This window comes from Typha angustifolia, chromosome 3 (assembly GCF_048772165.1).
Source record: "Typha angustifolia cultivar Huaian chromosome 3, ASM4877216v1, whole genome shotgun sequence".
Classification (NCBI taxonomy): domain Eukaryota; kingdom Viridiplantae; phylum Streptophyta; class Magnoliopsida; order Poales; family Typhaceae; genus Typha; species Typha angustifolia.
In genome coordinates, this window is record NC_133241.1 from 387,261 (window position 1) to 405,391 (window position 18,131).

The 18,131-nt window shown below is 35.7% G+C and overlaps 1 protein-coding gene across 9 annotated transcripts; it reads right to left on the bottom strand.

Annotated features, from left to right (window-relative positions):
• Positions 1–566: 566 nt before the first annotated feature.
• Positions 567–10,224, bottom strand: LOC140777967 (protein MEI2-like 4). 9 transcript variants are annotated; one of them, XM_073122473.1, is made up of 16 exons: positions 10,035–10,223; positions 9,838–9,919; positions 9,127–9,328; positions 8,865–8,904; positions 8,132–8,482; positions 7,447–7,868; positions 7,120–7,278; positions 5,821–5,937; positions 5,605–5,753; positions 4,283–4,374; positions 3,714–4,154; positions 2,892–3,540; positions 2,702–2,786; positions 2,558–2,626; positions 2,133–2,312; positions 567–1,348 (listed from the first exon to the last, which is right to left on the bottom strand). In XM_073122473.1, exons 3-16 carry the CDS (start codon positions 9,223–9,225, stop codon positions 1,184–1,186), a joined length of 3,018 nt encoding a protein of 1,005 aa, XP_072978574.1. In that variant the 5' UTR covers positions 9,226–9,328; positions 9,838–9,919; positions 10,035–10,223; the 3' UTR covers positions 567–1,183. The 9 variants fall into 9 exon arrangements, with proteins under 9 accessions (XP_072978574.1, XP_072978556.1, XP_072978564.1 ...); XM_073122455.1 differs by having other exon boundaries at positions 9,127–9,331; XM_073122463.1 differs by having other exon boundaries at positions 9,991–10,223.
• Positions 10,225–18,131: the final 7,907 nt, after the last annotated feature.

Below are 18,131 nucleotides of genomic sequence, written 5' to 3' on the forward strand. Positions count from 1 at the left end.
GATTGATTACGTTCACATACAATGAGAATTCACACTTTGTGAGCAAATAGTCTCTTGTGCCAAAATATTATATTTTTGAGGTTATGCCTTGTTGAGTAAACCACAAACATATATTGGTTAATAATATAATTTACACATCATGAAGGTGAAAGATGGAAAATATGTGGTTCTTCCGAATGGCATGTAACAAGAATTTGGAATTAAAACCACAGAGATCTAAACTTGACAGATTGGGATTTAATTAGGTAGGAAGCCAATCATAAGTTGAGAAAGAAATGGCATTAATTTATGACAGTATAATTCATCATTATTCTGGCACCCAATCATTTGAATTCAATTGTTTTTTTATATTGATCATAAGGTAATCTGGAGATGGATAAGTTATAGATAGAACAGCAGATAACTTTTGAGGACCAAAATGATTATAAAAAAAAGGGGGGGCATGGAAATCAGCAAGATTTCATTGTCAATCTGTTTCAACAAATAGCATATCCTATCAAATTGCAGAGCCTCTTTTTTTTTTTTTTTTTACCAAGAAGAGCAATCACTGAGATGGAAGACCAATATGTGAAGTATTAATGTAAACATTGATGTCACACCCCAACAAAAAATAACATTCAACAGGTAGACCAAAACACCTCAAAATTCATGCCATATAGATGTGCGCATGAGTACATCAAAGATGACAGACAACAATAATTGATGACATGCCGGGAAGAGCTCACAACAACGGCTCCCCGGCTGTCTCCAAAAAATTGGAACTCCCTAAAACAAGGGGGAGTCCCGAACTCGAAAAGATGCAAGAGAAGCCAAAAAATAACAGAAAGAAAAAAAATGCAGGGATGGCCTTCTCAAACTGCGGTAACTGAGAGTATTTCATACTGTCCTCCCTTACTCTGTGGAAACTCCTGTACAATGGGCATTCATCCAAGGACTTAAATCTCTCCCTGCGCCTTTCTGTATTTTTGCCTTCAGTTACTATTTTCATGATCAAGGAAAACTGGAAGCACCCTCTCACTTAACTTGGTGATGAAGGGCAAATCTTTGGCAAGCCTTGCCATATTAGTTATCACTACACATTCTGGATACACAAAAACAACAAAAGAAAAATGGACTTGGAAACTGGAATTGAGATCATGTCACAAGACCGGTCTTTAAGGTTAGTGCCCCTGGAGGGACTTGGTCACTCTGGGTCCTTGGTGGAACCTGACGGTGAGTCAGCTCCATTGCCAGAAGTTTCTCCATTAGCGGAAGTTGATGATGGACTGCCCTGATGGTTCTCTTCGTTACCAGAGGTTCTGTTTCTCCCAGACCTTGAGCGAATATTGACACCCATGGGGAAGGGCTCCTGTAAAGGAAAAGCCTTGAGTAATTTTCAGATGATGCATAACAAGAGCCATTATGAACATAATCATCTCTTTCTTCTTTTCTAATTTTATTCTTTTGTGTTGGAGGGAGTTGGAAGGCTCAGATATGGGATGTAACCTGTGAGATCAGAAGTCCTTAAAGAATCTATTGTGGATTATTTATCAACCTGTCTAAATTATTCACAGAAGCACCAATTTATTTATCAGTAGACAATAGAAAGCAAAGCCAATATTTGAATTGACTACACCAACCATATTAAGAAAAAAAAAACCACTTGCTCAAGGTGACAAAACGCAATAAAAACCAAGTGCTGTATAAGATTTTACTCTGCACTTCCTAATGGGATTGGAGCAACTCATGGTACACTACTTTATACTTCAATATAACCCCAAGATGATAGCCTATGAGGCTAAGCATATATTCCAGCAGTTGCTGTGACTAACAGGCAAGGAAAAACCTAAATCCATAAGAACAAGGAAAAATGTTAATGTATCAAATTTGGCATCAATAGAGGAATGATAAAAAAGGCTTCCAGCTCAACTACCAAATTGATGAATACATTCACAAAGCACAGACTTACAAAAGGAAGAAAATATAGATAACAGCTTTAACATGTGAGAGGAAAAAGATCATTGCAGGTAAATGAAGGCTTGGCATGTACGGTTCAAGTAAAAGTGTCAAGACAGGTAATAATAGAGGTTTGGAATGAATCAAAAAAGGGTAACCCGAAAACCAAATCGAAAAATATGGAAGGCAACTCATACCTGATCCCCCGCATTGGGACCATCTGAATGGAAGAGAATAGGACGGCAACGTTTGTCCTCGTTCATCAGACTTGAGTTCTGGAAATGAGCGATGAGAGCAGATTTTCCTTGGATTCTAGCATATGCAAGTGATGCCACTTTTTCACTGTTAAACTTCTCCCATTTTTTACCATTAAATGTCTGCAGAAAAATTCAGCCACTTACTTTTAGCATTTTCCACTCAGAACGTGAATGCAAACTTAAAAAGAAAAACTCCAGAAAGCATCAGAAATGAATACTTATATGATAACAGAAAAAAGAAATCTTGTAAAAAGTGAATTTCAACTTTATCATACATTCATGCTTGTAGTGGTTAATGGAACCAGACACGTCAGAATAAGTCTAATTCTTGTATCGTCTACGTTTAGCAAGACAGTAGATCATACCTTATAAAATGAAACAATGTGCTTAGGATCAATCATGTTGATAAAAGCATAACCCACATTGCATTTGTTCTGAAATGAAGAAGGGGAAAATATAATTAGACACCAATGATGGAAAGACTTCTGTTATAAAGAAGCTATAGTTACCTTAAAGTCAATTGGCAAATAGATGAAATCATAAGTTCCTCGGTGGTTTTCGTCAATAGCAGCCAAAAGCATCTTAGAGGTGTACCTGTTGATCAGTTTCAAGAGAGTTAAGAAAAATACAAAAACTGAAAAACAGTTAAGGTTGTGAGGAAAGACATGGAGAAAAGTTTGGCAGGTATTGTACACATACTTGTTAGGAATGTTCTTAATCATAAGTGTTGTCCGTAAGTCTTCACCACGCATAATGCAGTCAATGTCAAGCTCATACTGCTTCTTATTGTCACCCTGATTAGCACTTGCATCATTTCTTCGGCTCCTCATCCGATCATTAGGAGAATCAAATGAACCGGGCATGGGGATCATGGAGTTCCTTCCGTGGAACATCTGACACCTTTGCTGAGGTGACGGAATTCCAACATGTGCTGGAGAAATTAAAGCATCCATACAGTTTGCTCCGTTATGAGGAAAGATGTTACGAGAGGCAAGTTCCAACTGGTGCAACTGAGGACTGCCACAGAACCCCATACTTCCAAGAGATCCAGGATGAAAATCTGCTGAATCCCCTGCATAGGCATGTCTCCTGTCCCAGATAGATGGGTTAACAGCAGGCGCAGAGCCCACATGATGGTGTAAAGGAAGAACAGCGTTTAGCATATGAGATGGTGCTCTCGGAAGTCCATGTATCTGGGATGGCGGATGAGCAGGAATATTATTAAGAAATGTTGGTGAATTTGACCATAACATGGGAGCAGAGGGGTGATGCTGGAAACCATTTGAATTATTCCAGGAAAACTGCTGTCCATGCAGAGTGCAACTTCCATTTCCAGAAACCCCAAATGCTGGAAGGCATATGACGGTTACATATTAATACACAACAAAATGAAACTAGATAAGAGAACCTACACATATGCTAGCAAGAAATAATTATTTTGTCGCTAGAAAAACTGAGATATATCTACTGGCAGTTCTGTGTAAGGAATATCAGATTATAGTTTAAGTTTATTGAACTTACCACTTTCACTACGATCAAAGGAATGGCTGTTGAGGCTACCGGAGCCTACTTTAGAAAGATGTCTGTTGTCCACTCCTTCAGCAGGTCTGGAGTTGATACTTATTCCCATGGCTGACATAGTGTTTGGGTTATAAGGGACACCATTTGCTACTCCATTGTGATACTCTGGCAGAGAATGAGGATGGAAGGAATGCATGCCCTGAAATCCAAAGTTCATCTGACCCAATGAATGGCTGAGCTCACCATTAACAGACTGATTACTGTGATTACCGACTGATGAAATTCTGGCAGGGGAGGCTAAAGTTTGAGGTACACTAGAAGAGATGCCACTAAATGCTGTTTCCACAAATGGTCCGATTGGTGCACGGATGGTAGAATTAAGACCCTGGATAGCTCCATTTTCAAGGGAACCAGTTGTGCTCACACCAAGGGGGATTGATCCTGCTAATTCAGAATTTTAAATCATGTGATGCCCACATAACATAACATAATAACTGTCGGAAAACTTTATACAGCAGTTAGACATTGCATAACATCATCTAGAACAAGTAAAGATTAATATATCATACCAAAGCATCCAGATGGAGAGTTGTTAGGGCTCCCTTGCCTGCATAAACTAAATTCTTCCTGCTCCAACTCCAGAGATAACTGTTGCATTGAGCTGCCAACGCAGAGAGTATCATGTCACTAAATGGCAGTGCACAAAATATTTTTAAATCTAAACTTCATTGGAATTCTTAAAGACTGAAAGGTTTTGTTTCTGGGCGTATGTGCAATTAACTAGAAGGACAGAAATACATGGAGGGAAAGTTAACCCCAGAATAGAAATTGATCATGTTAGAAACCAAAATGCTGAGCATCACGCAGCAAATTACCAAAAGAACTTATTACATAATTATACACTTGAAATAATCAATAATTGAAGCGATGTATAATAAACTACGAATAGCACAAAAACCCACATGCATCTTTGCATCTTTTAAGAAGGCTGGATTCTTCAAACTCAAATACATGGAGGGAAAGTTAACCCGAAAATAGTAATATATCATGTTAGAAAAGAACCAAAATGATGAACATCATGCACCAAATCACCAAAAGAACTTATTACATTAGTATACACTTGAAATAATCAATAATTGAAGTCATGTATAATAAACTATGAATAGCACAAAAACCCACATGCATCTTTGCATCTTTTCAAAAGGGCTGGATTCTTCAAACTCAAAATCATGACAAATGTGTAAAAGAGGGAAATCTTTCAACTGTCATTATCAGAATCATCTTATCTAAATAGGGTATTTTCAACATATAAGACAAGGTGAACAATTTTGACAATTGTAGTATCAAAGTTAGGGTCGATTTGCTGGGTGAATGTCCTACAAGAAAGAGGAAAAAAAAGTTCCAAATAGCAAACAATGTTGAGAGGAGAAAATGATAATGGCTCGTTTCTTAAAAAGAGCAATATATCAATGCAAGGATACCAACTAAGCGCAAACAAAGACATGCAACATAACTATAAATTGCTAAAGCATAAAGAAAGCATAATGTCATAAGAATCTCCATATTGACAGATATAGTGTATCTAGCAAAACATATTTCTAGAGCTGATATTCAATCTTTTAACATGCTAACCTGAATTTTCAATTTCCAATCATTATTAAAGTGTTAGAAAATTTAAATATGATGACTACAGGGTTTTCTTTTCTCAGAAAATCATCTCCAATTTGACCTTCAAATACCTTCCTAGGGGGAAAACGAGATTTCTAAAATAGCAGTCTGTTGGGTGGTAAATGTCAATTATCAGAACAATCAGTTAGGAGTGCTTGAAGTTCCCTAAGGATAATGTCTAAAATGACGAAAGAGACAAGTGTGTCTGCATGGATAGTATTACCGTCTTGTGCCTCCAGGACGGCTAGGCTCAAGCTTGATTTTCTTGCCTGCAATATCGCTCCTGTTTAGAGCATGAAGGGCAGATTCCGCTGCCCTGACATCATAAAACTCTATAAACTTGTGATGACGTTTGTGGGGCGTCTCCCTGATCTGAAACCAAAAGCTTAGATGAGTATAATTTTAAGGAGTTCAGCACCACAGCTGAGAGATATATTACCTCTTTGATTTCACCATAAACACCAAATATCTGATGAAGTTCGTCGTTCGAAACAGATGAGTCGAGATTAAATACCACCAGAGTTCCCTGATTAATATCTTTCTCCGAAGGATTATCCTAACAAAAGATAGCCCATCATCATAATGGAAATATCAGATTCACTGGAATGCAGGTATATGTCCAGAGGGACTCAAAAGAGTTACCCTAGACAAATTTAAAATAAAAATTTAGCATGATAAAGCAACACTGAAAACATGTGATAGTTTAGTGAGTGAGACAAGGTGTGAAGAATATCTGGCTACACACCACTCCTGTAGTCAGCAAGATCAATGTTAAGATGTACAGGTTGATACAGCCTTGAAACATGAGATGTACATGTAACTTCTTTGACTGATGAAATTTGATATTAAATAAATGGTGTCATCATGTTCCGCAAGATAGTAACTTATGTAACTTATGCTATCGTTTGCATAATTAAGAGAACAATACTAGCAAGTATTCATGTAGATAACTTTTCCTAATAAGAAGTTGAGTTTGAGGATGGGATCAATACGTAGAATTACTCCGAAAAAATAGATGCTTCCAAATTGTATATTTATCAACATTCAGGACTACTCAACCTAAGGCCAACACATCAGGGTCAAAATCTTAAAAAATGTGAAGAGGAAATATGTATTGACAATTCCCATTAAATAGACTACTAACACTCTGCAAATGCTAGTTAGATCAGTTGACCACAGAACAGTTCCACGTCACCAGCGATGCAAATCTTGGGATCTGAGGACCATCTGCATATTTGTTTCTTTAATTTTTTCAAGCACCAGAAACATTGAGAATTTAAGCATTTAGAGAATTTGAATACTGCTGTGACATTCTTCTGGGAGGTACTCAGGACAAAAGGTAAATAGCACAAATCGTTTGGTATATCTTACCCACATAGGACAGAGATACATATCACATGGTCCAAGTGCATATCATATTGAGGAGACTGAAGGATGAAACTTAAAAGAACATAGAAGTTTAGAACCATCTTTCCCCAGATAGGAAGCATTGAAGTTAGGGAAAACAATAGTATCCATATTTATAATCATTATTAAGATGTCAGATGTTACAAACAGAATAAATTTGAATTATACTCCTCATGGTTTGCTTCAAGAAGTAGATATCCAGGTTGAGATAATCTGGTCAATGGGACACTTCTAGGGATTTCATCGGAAAGAAGGGAAATTAATAAAACAGAAACTCCACAAAATTCAAAAGAATATATACATAGTTGAAAGACATTGCATAAATCGTCACCTTTGGAATAGAGAAGTGTATGTCAAGCTTCCGGCGTCTCAAGGGCTTGCTCTGAAGTGCCCTCATTGCATTTCTTGCAGCCCTTATATCATAGTAAGATATCATCACAAAACCACGATGTTTGCAGGCTGTATAAAGCGTGCGTATGTCCCCATATTGCTTAAAAGAAAAAAAAAACAATATATTAGGAAATGAAAAGGCTTTTACATCAAGAAGACAAAGTATGAGTACTTAAAACAACTATAATTTAGGTAAAATAGAAGTACTTAAAACAACTATAAAATTTAAATAAAGTATAAGTGCTTAAACAAATATAAATTTAGATACCTCAAAAAGAAGTCTTAACTCAGAATCCTCCACATTGCTATTGATGTTTCTAACAAAAAGGGTTCTAGAAGGGTGTTCACCATATGGGTGTTCGCCAGCAAATGGGCCACTCATCTCCCCTTGCAGACCATTAGAAGCTTCTAAACCAATAAATTCGGAAATTTTGTTTCCATTGCCATTATCATCAGCTTCTAGTTCCATTCCTCCTCCAGTATAGAAAATATCATCATCATTATCATCCTCATTGTTTCGCTGACCAATATATCCAATATCATCAATAAGACCAGATAGTAATTCATCATCATCAGGGAGAAGATTTCCAATGGTTTGGGCTTCCATTTCTTCCATAGATTCAAAAGGCTCATCTTCACCACAGTTGGAATCAATGGACTGACCAATAACACTGTTTGATGCCAATATCACTGCCCATCCATGAAGGACAAATATTACTCAGAGAAAAAAATTCTGAAATTGTTGACACCATACAGAATTTATACCATAAGTACTTGATAATATGAAACTGTTATTTTTAAGATTTTCCTCAGAAAATTAATGGCACTAAACAACAAATTGCAACTTGCTATTTTTTATTTTTTATCACTAGGAGGAAAATATGCCTCTTTATAGCAGCAATTCATTAGCATCAATACTGTAACATATAAGAGAGAAAGAGAGGGAAGTTTACATTTCTTATTGAAGATATCCGGAAGGGAACTTGAGAAGTGCCCATTCTCATAGTTGTTCCCATTCTGGTCAACTTTCTTCGCTTCCGCAAATACTGATGCATTGACGAATAAACCGGAGTGGGATCCAGAAACTTTGTCACCAGTCCTCCAAGAAGTTGAAGACAAGTTGCTAAACCTTTCTTGTCCCATCAAATTATGCTCTAGGCCAAACTTAGTTCTCTGGTTTTTAAGGATATAAGCCTGTGGAAGTTCTAGACTTCCAACACGATTTTCCTCCATTGGATGAAGCTTTTCAAGTGGAGAAGAAGAAACTGACTTGCTTCCTGACAATAATGGCAATCCCTCTGTTCCTGCAGTTCAATCAATCATCATAATGAACCCAAGGATGAGTATAGAGAAGTAAAGATGTCCTTAACCAAATAGTCCGGGACAAATCGTGTCCAAAAACAAGTCTCAAATACCATGGCAACTGGAATTTTAGATAGCAAGAATTTTCACCGTAAATCCAAATTTTGACCTTTTCATACCACTCATGAGGCATATATACAGCAAGATGACTATTAATGAATGTTAACACAGATTTGATGTCTCTGTCAAATTGATCAGGTGATCTTCACTAGAACAGATAAAACTCTGTTCAATTTTATATCGCAGAAAAAAGCGGACATTTCCCAGAAAGATCACCCAAACCAAAATAACTATACAGAACTTCAACGAAGTGCTAATACTCACCACGATGATCAGACTCGAGTTTCCAAAATCCAACTTGCTTCTGCATAAAAAAAAAAAAGCTGACTAATTAAGACACAAGGTAGAGTTCATCTGGGTCACCAATGAACAGAATTCAAGAGAAAATAATACAGTTCATGAAAAATTCCCATAAATAGAAGACTGGCAAAAATAAAAACATCGCCATTCTATCGTGAAAGAACAACATAAATGCACCTAATTTGGATGAGGAATTGCGAATAACATTTTAACCAAAATATAATACCTCATTTGGAAAGCGGAACTCCTCCGAAAAGAAGGACGACGTCTCCGAGGAAAGGCGGAATGGGGACGGATGCCTCTGATCCATGACTCTAGATGGCATCCTGCAGCTCCCACACCATAGACCTACCCCAAATTCAAATTCTTCTTTCAAAAGACTTGACCTTCCTCTGGTTAACGACCCACAGCGCTCTCAGCAACAATACCTACTGTATAAACTTCAATCAGATCAAAGAAATTGTAACGGAACTTTTAGCCCAAAACTAGCAAATTGTATAAGTCAGTCGAGATAGACTTCGTGTTAAATTAGGTGATCCAGTTCTGGCTTAAGAAACTAAATAGAGGGTAAAAGGATAAAACGATCGCTAATAATTAGGCGAAATTTCTAGAAATTCAAACCATTTTGGCGCTGAGAAATCTAAGGTCACCAAATTTGTCAAACAAAGGGACGAAAAATTGGAATTCGACGTGAATCGTTTCAAAAACTGAAATTTTCAAAGAAAAAAAAAAACGAGAACGTGGAAGCGACAGAAAGTTTGAGATCACACGAAAATTTCATCAAACGCCAGCAAATTAAACAGCCCAAGAAGAAAGAGAAATCCCAAATTCAAGCTCGGACCCACTCCTCCCGCCGCGATCCCAAATCAACCCCAACCCAACACCCAAACTTTCCAACAAGAACACACAGACAAGAGCTCAGAACGGGAATCCTCACCAGATCTCTCTCCTTCCTCCTCACAGAGTTCGAATTAACGACAGAAAACCCCAAAGGCGCGAGCTTTAAAGGACAAAACCGCCTGGAGAATGGATTACGCCATAAGGCAAGGAAGAGAAGAGGATTAGGAAGCGAACAAGGAAGGGATTCTACTTCTCCGCAGCCGTGCCGTGCGCGAGAATCCAACTACACGATACCTTTCCTCCCCTTTTCCCTCCAATGCAAGCCTCCTCTCCCACTTCTCGCGCCGCAATCCCAAATTATTCTATTCGCGCCCCCACTTTTCCTTTCCCCACGCCTTCCGTGCCTCGATCCTCCAGATTCGAGCCGTGATCTCGGCTCGCCGGTATCTATGGCGCTCGCCGGCGAGCAGAGAGAGACAGAGAGAGAAAGAGGGAGAGAGAGAGAGAGAGGAGAAGAAGGGTGGGGTTGGTGCCTATTTAAGCGTGGGAATGAAGGAGGGCGGTGAGCGAAAGGGCGGAGCACCGAATCCCGGTTCCTATAAACACGAGGTCGACGGGGTGGCTGAAGAAACGCCGTTATCCACCCCCGTAACGGCGTTTTATCCGAGCACGGGAGTGGGTCGGATCGACAGGTACGTACCGGTGATTTAGCTGCTACTCTCCCCATCTCGAATGACAAAATTACCCTTCTCTCTTATTTTAATGGCGAACGAGACCGATCCGGTTTACACTCACCGCTACAGTCCAAAACTGGTTCTCGAATCGACTTCATAATGACGTGATTTTAGAATATCACCATTATTTTTCAAATAACACCCCCAAGAAACGAAATATTCTGTACTTTTTCGTCGATCCCATTCAAACTAAAGGGCATCTACATCTTACTATCTTCTCTCCTATTAAAGAAACCGTAGAGGGTGATCTACAAATGATTAAAATAAAGGGGTATTATATGCAAATCTCCTTTAGATATTATTTGTTTAACAGGCTGCTGCTAATAAGCGCCAAGGGGAGAGAATTGCGGACACGCCGAGGATAAGTATGAAGTACATGAAGCACGTGGGCCCCGCTAACTGCACTCCTCTCAACGTGGCGTGGCCCTACTTGCGAACTAACTGTTCTCTGTTCTCAGTGTCAGAGCTGTTCTCTTCTGCGATCCTGGACGATCCAACGGCGGAGATTGAATCCCAGGTTTAAACTTGTCACGGGTACAAGATGGAAGATTCGGAGGAATCAAACACGCAGGATGCGGCAAATCTACGTACTCAAATGCCGTAATTAACACCGAATTATTAGGTAATAAATGGGCAAATCCTCCATCATACGCAACGTCTACTCTTGACCAGATCCGCTGTTCTCATCCTCAATGTGCTTTCGTCTCGCCGCCCACTAGGATCCTCCCACGTATACAAGATGCCCTGGCCGCAAGTGTAGAGGACACAGCGGATCCACTCCGGATAGCGTGTGCGTACGATACACGGAGCCGGCAAGTGTAGTGTGTCCTTAACGCCGACGCGTGGACGAGGCGGGAGACGGAAAGCGTGAGAGAGTAAACCGCTGTACGCCGTCTGATTCAGATCGGACGGCATCACTGAATCCTAATTCGTTAATTTCCCATTTTGCACCCTGGGCTTCTTCGTATTTATCGCAATTCACATTGCCACTATGTTTCTCATAAAATTTTAATCACTTTTATTTATTTTATTTTATATGTAAACCCTATGTGCATTATTATATATTATCTTAATAGGCAAATAAACTTTATAGAGCCTTAGACATTGTGTGAAAAGGATTTAGAACTCAGAAAGAAAAGACTATCCAACTAATTAAGGTGTTAATGGGGAAGTTGGGAATAGTGCAATAAATGGGAGACCAATCAATGAGTAGGGCATATTATATTCAAGGGTGTGGGGATTATGATAGTAATAATAAGGTTGGATTTATAATTCTATAGACACACGTGTGTATATTAGCATTATTACGTTGATTAAAAGAAGTGCCATTATACTTTCACAGAAGAAGATGATTAGAATAGCAAGTAATATAAAAAGGAAAAAGAAATTGGGCTATGATGATTATCATGTAACAGCTAGAGCTATTATTTTGACCAAAACTAGTAATGTTTTAATTTTTTTTACCAAAATATATTACTCTTTAAATTTATTATCAAATGGGGGTCTAATTTATTATAGTCATAACAAAAATGCTGAATTAATAAGTGTTTTATTCCTAAGCAAAAATACTGATTAATTTAGCGTTTTTAACTGAACGGAAAAAAAAAATTTGGATATAAATAATAAATAAAAAATGCCTCTAGTTTGGTCAAAAACTCTTTTACACCTGTTAGTACTCTCTTTTTTTAACAATATTATTTTTATTTTATGGTAGATATTAGAGCAAGTATATTTATTATATATATATTTTTTATTATTTTAATTGAAAAGTAGTTATCTTGGAGCAGTAGATAAGTCAATTGCTTGTTATGCTGCACATTTGACTGGCAAGTAGAGGTGGAAAGAATGTAATTGTGGGTTGAATTTTTATAGCCTCTGTTGATATTAATTTTGGATCTATTTGAAGTTAGACAGAAGAATAGTCCTTCACATGAAACAAATGACTGAGATTATTGTTATTTTCTTAGTAGAATCTCATATTTTATTACCATTCATATTAGATATTTCATAGTTCTTTTAAGATATTTGAAAGTCTAGTATGATGTTAATATTTTAAGATGAAAACACTCATATAATGTGAGTTTCTTTGATCACCAATCATATTGGCTTTCATACCTTTGTAACAAAGGTTATAGACTTAGAGAATTATAAGGAGAAAACAACTATTTATCTTAAATACTCCTCTTCCATTTAATATTTTTATATTTACTAATTATTATTTTAGTCTCAAAAAAATATCACTTCGACTAACTATTATCTTAATCTCTAATTTATACATTATAAAAGGGTATTTTAGTCATTTATCAAACTATCATTTTAATTTATGTCATATTAAATATAATTATTACACGTTACACTAGTTTACAAATAAACATCACAATAGCTTATACCGGTATAACATCTCTTGAACAAGCATCGCTACACCAGTATAGAACTTATTCCACGAGTGAATACTTTCTAGATTTTTTTATTAAAATCCTAGAGAGACGATTTTACTTTTATTTTAGAGAAGAAAAAAAAAAGAGTTGAAGGTAAGTGGTCACATTTTATATACTATTGTTAGAATGAGAGAAATATTAAATAGTTGACAAGGTTTTTGATAAAACTAAGTATAGTTAAACTATAGCATTATTATATATAATAAAAAGAAATAGAGGGCAAGGGCAAGCAAGTCATCATCAAGAAAGAAGAAAAGGTTGCATAATGTTACTGTACCTGCTGGTGTTCCTTTCTCGTGACCAACAACAGCCTTTGCATTCGAGTAGTATTCAATGATTCAAACCCCTTTTCTTTCTTTCTTTCTTTCTTTCTTTCTTTTAAAATCTCTCTTTTATCTAAGTGGAGTGTTCAGCTTTATCCACCTTAGATTTAAATGGATTATGATAAATTCAAACTTGTTTAAAGCTTTTGATTAATGTCAGGTTATAATATAACATAAAAACACTATCACTATTTTACCACTTGATATTGTCTTTTATATATATATTGTTGCACTGCAAGTGCCCAAAAAATTGAAATAAGAAATATAACTACTTTCTAGTTCTTTTCTTTTTTTTCTTTTAGATTCTAAGTATTTTTTTCTTTCTTATCCACTGCAATGCATGTACCTAAAAAACTTCTTTATGATAAGCAATAAAGAGGAGAATCATCTCTAAGAAAAGATGATGACAATAATAATAAAGATGAGTTATCTCTTCAATCTCTGTAAGGCTGTATGCAAGAAAAGAGAGCAAATTCATGCAGACCAAGTGATTGAAGTCCAAAAGGAATTATTTTTTTGCTTTGGCAAGTATAAAGGACTTCTCCAATCACTTTAAACCTTGGGATGAAGGCTTTTGATGTTATATTGTGATTTTGTTCACCTAAAGAACAAGTCTTATATTACTTCTTATCTGATAGATTATGAGCTCGTAAACTAATTATAAGCTAGACTTTCTTAATATATAACCTAGATAAATACGGGAGCTACATGGGCCGGTAGGATACGATTATTGTGGTATTTTTGCTATTCATTATCGAAAAAAAAAAGAAAAAAACTTTTTTTATTAAAGAAAAATATTTGGTTAATCTCGGGGGAAAGAAAATTTATGGAATAATAATATAATTTAACATAATTACCTTTATGTGATTAGAAAAATTAAAATTGTATATCTCTCCATTTAGTATCAGCTGTATTCTTAACAATATACATGTCATATCTTCATCCTCTTAGACTCATTTTCTACTCTAATTCAAGTGGATCATATTTAATAGAATATCATAAATAATGTGAATATTTTAGTACATCAAGGATTCATCATAAAAGATAAATTTTTATTTATGATCCCAACCATATTGTTTTCCTTCCTCCATTGATAGCAAAGACTTAGCAAACAAGTAATTAGATCTAAGAGACTAACCAACAACCACATTGATGAATAAATACAAGCACCTACACATCTATACTACCAAACTTTGGTTATAAATACATCATATGAAAGATAGCTACTTGTGCTATTATTAAATGAGGTGTCGGTATAGCTAGGATTAAGTTATATAAGAAGCTAAACATTAATGCAGGAATCTGAGTGGTAAAAGATATGATTTCCAAAAACATAGAAAATATAGTCTACATGTCTTATCACTTTATAGGGGAAAAATCAATTCAAAGTAGTGATCTATTTACAAAATAGACAGCTTATTTTTTTTTCCTTTGTTGATAAGATTGTAGATTGATATATTATGGCAGTTAGTTAATCAGTTGATTCAAAAAATTTAAAATTATTAATTATCATCGTATAAATCGACTATGATACATTTTATATAATATATATCACTAAGCAAATTCGATAGTTATCGACCTAGTAATGCGAAGGAATAAATAGGAGAAAACGATAAAAACTACTATATATTTTGTTTTTATTATCATTTCATACTTGGCGAGAGCATTTTCGAGGCAATAATAGCAAAATATAGAGAGTCAAATAGAGTGTTTTTGATTGATCCTCCCATAAAATTAAGAAAATGAAAATCTAAACAGTATGAAACAGGGTTTTACTTTGGCCTACTGGGGGACACAATTGAGTAAAGATTTGGAAAGGGTTATGCAAATGGAGATCTTTCACATGGGGGAGGCCTAAGTTGGTGGGACACCTGCAAATATATATCCAATGGAGCCTGGAACCTGGAGCCCTACCTGATTATATTTAATTCACAGTGAAGGACCACTCTGGGGGCAGTAGGAAGGTGTACTTGGTGGATCACAATGCCTTTGTGTTTGTGATCAGTTTGATAACCCCTAACAACAACACAGAGAGGGCCACCATTGCCATGGCTAGAAACCACAAACAAGTTCTCTGCTGCATCCCTGACAACTCTCTTTCTACATCTACAATCATTGTTCAGTTCTATATCAGCCTGCAAGGTTGTAATCCAGTGGACTCTCTCATAAAAATTGGACAGAGGAAAGAGAGAGAGAGAGAGACAGAGAGCGAAGGAATTCAGTTGAGAATATTCTCATTTGCCATCCCTAGGGAGAGAGGGAGAGAAGAAAGTTACTGCCCTTTTTGTTCTTTTGTTGTTTGCATTCCAAACAAATATATCTCCAGGTCACACTAGTTTTATTTTATTTTCTTTAAATTTTTGCAGAACTACTATTCCAAGTCCTGTTTACTATCTATGGATTTCATAAATATAATAAATAAAGAATTGATCCATCTCTGTGCTTTATCTGATTAAGATGCTCCTAAGAAAGCATCTCTTAGAAGTTCTTATCTTATCAGGAGAAGACTTAACCCCTAATTATAATGAGAGAACTACAATAGAGATGTACTAGATCTATGTCATGATTGAAGCCTTCCTCCGTTTACTTCTACTGCATCAATATTATAGAGATCTTCTAACAAATTAAATGCAATATATATATATATATCTATAAATTACACTGGAGTCAACAGTGGAGAGAGATGGAGTATAAAATCTATCTGGCAGTCTCTGCCAGCAATAATTGAAGTGAAGAGTTAGACAACTTCAATTTATTTTAAGAGTTTAGTATTATGGGTTGCTAATTGTCTTGATAATTGCAGGAGATTCTTGCAATTATTGCTGCAGTGCACTGAAATGATATAGTACTTGTGGTCCTCTAAATCCTTTGAAATAAAACAAAGTAAACCTCAAGTAAAAAAGAAGAAGAAGAAGAAGAAGTAATTCCATCTCTTTTACCTTTGGATTATGAGATTAGCCTTAAATTGTCCTCTAAATCCTTTCATAAATTAATTACCTAAGCTAGCCTTTCCCCTAATTGGATATATATATATATATATATATATATATATATATATATATATATATATATATATATATATCTGTGTGTGTCCACTACTGTCTCAGAAAACAATTTAAAGCATTGGCTTCCCAACCAAATCCCTCTACCCCTATCTTTCTTTCTTTCTTTGGATTCTTAAACAAATCCCTGTCAGTTTATCTTGATCTCAAGAGTAAGAGGAAGAAGAAGAAGATAATAATGCAAACAATTTTGATTTGTGTGTAGAAAAAGGACACACACAATGAGCTTTTAAGGATATGAGTTGTTCAACAAGGAGAATATTCCATTCTTATTTGAGAAACATCTCATGCCATCCAATCTTAATGCCTTTTTGTAGATAGATAGATAGATATATAGATATATAGATGGATGGATGGATGGTTGGTTGGTTAGAGAAAGGGATGGATCATGTGACAAAGAAAGCCAAGGTTTGCCAATTGTGGGGCTCAAGATCAGAATAGAATAGAATAGGGACAATGTAAAAAGACATAAAAAGGAGAATAGAGTGGCATAGTCTTCTCATCTCCTCCAAACAACAACCTTAGGAATTCAAGAGATGGACCCAATTCAATCATTCATATTCTTTGAGAATTTTCCACCCTCTTTTTTTTTTAACATAATTATCAGAATCGAACACGATGTTGACCTAATTAATAAGCCACTCGGTCGAACCGTTGGTTTATCTAAGAAAGTATATCAATAAGAGTACCAATACAATTATACTTCTTCTATTATTTAGCTATTTTTAACTAATGTTTAGGTTAAGTATATCAAATCATATGATCTATACAAAATTATATCTTAATTAGATTTTTTAAATATAATTATTTTAATTTTAGGACTAAATTACCCTTAGGGTAAATAGTAAAAATTAATTGAATATTAAGAATAAACAAGTAAACTTTTTTTTTAAAAAAAAAAGAACAACTCATTCAGTTCGTAAAAACTCATTTAATTGTAAGTTTAGCTGGTTGAACCATCCGGTCTGCTAGTTTTTATTGAATCAATTATATATTTGGTCGGATAAAAAATCAAATCGACTTAGTGGTCAATTCACCGACTCGATCTGATTTTAATAATTATGACTATTATCAAAATTACACCCCGAGCATAAGTGGTAGTTTATTATCGAAATTTTATGTGGGTGTCATATGTATATAGTTTATGGACTTAATTACACCGCAACATCCACTGGATTACAACCTTGCAGGCTGATATAGAACTGAACAATGATTGTAGATGTAGAAAGAGAGTTGTCAGGGATGCAGCAGAGAACTTGTTTGTGGTTTCTAGCCATGGCAATGGTGGCCCTCTCTGTGTTGTTGTTAGGGGTTAACAAAACAAAACTTCTCTGCTTGCCTCAAAAGCAAGTGTCCAACCTTTGGGCTCCAGTAATAAAGAATACAACCCAACTTGCATTCTATTCAATTAATAGATGATTCATTGAGTAGTGAAGTGGTCTATAAGATTAGGTGAGTAATAAATAGAGATCACTAACTTTAGATTCTTTTTATTTAACCCCCATATTAGATGAGCAATAATATATTATATGTGTCCATAGGTATATATTTACAGTCATGTTATCTATGGGATAGAAACATATTAAATAACTTATAAACTTAAAAGAGAATTTTCACTTGGACTAGTTGTGAATTATATAAAGTAGGGATAAATATATTTTACTTGCTGAATAAATCAAAATCATATGTGATGATATAAAAAATATAAAATAATTTTGATCCAAACTAATATTAAAATAAAAAAAGAAGAACAAGAGTTGTGCTACTGATGATGGAGATGATGGTTACTACTTTTATTCCCTGGGCTAAGTTAGTGGGATTTAGTTTTCAAATT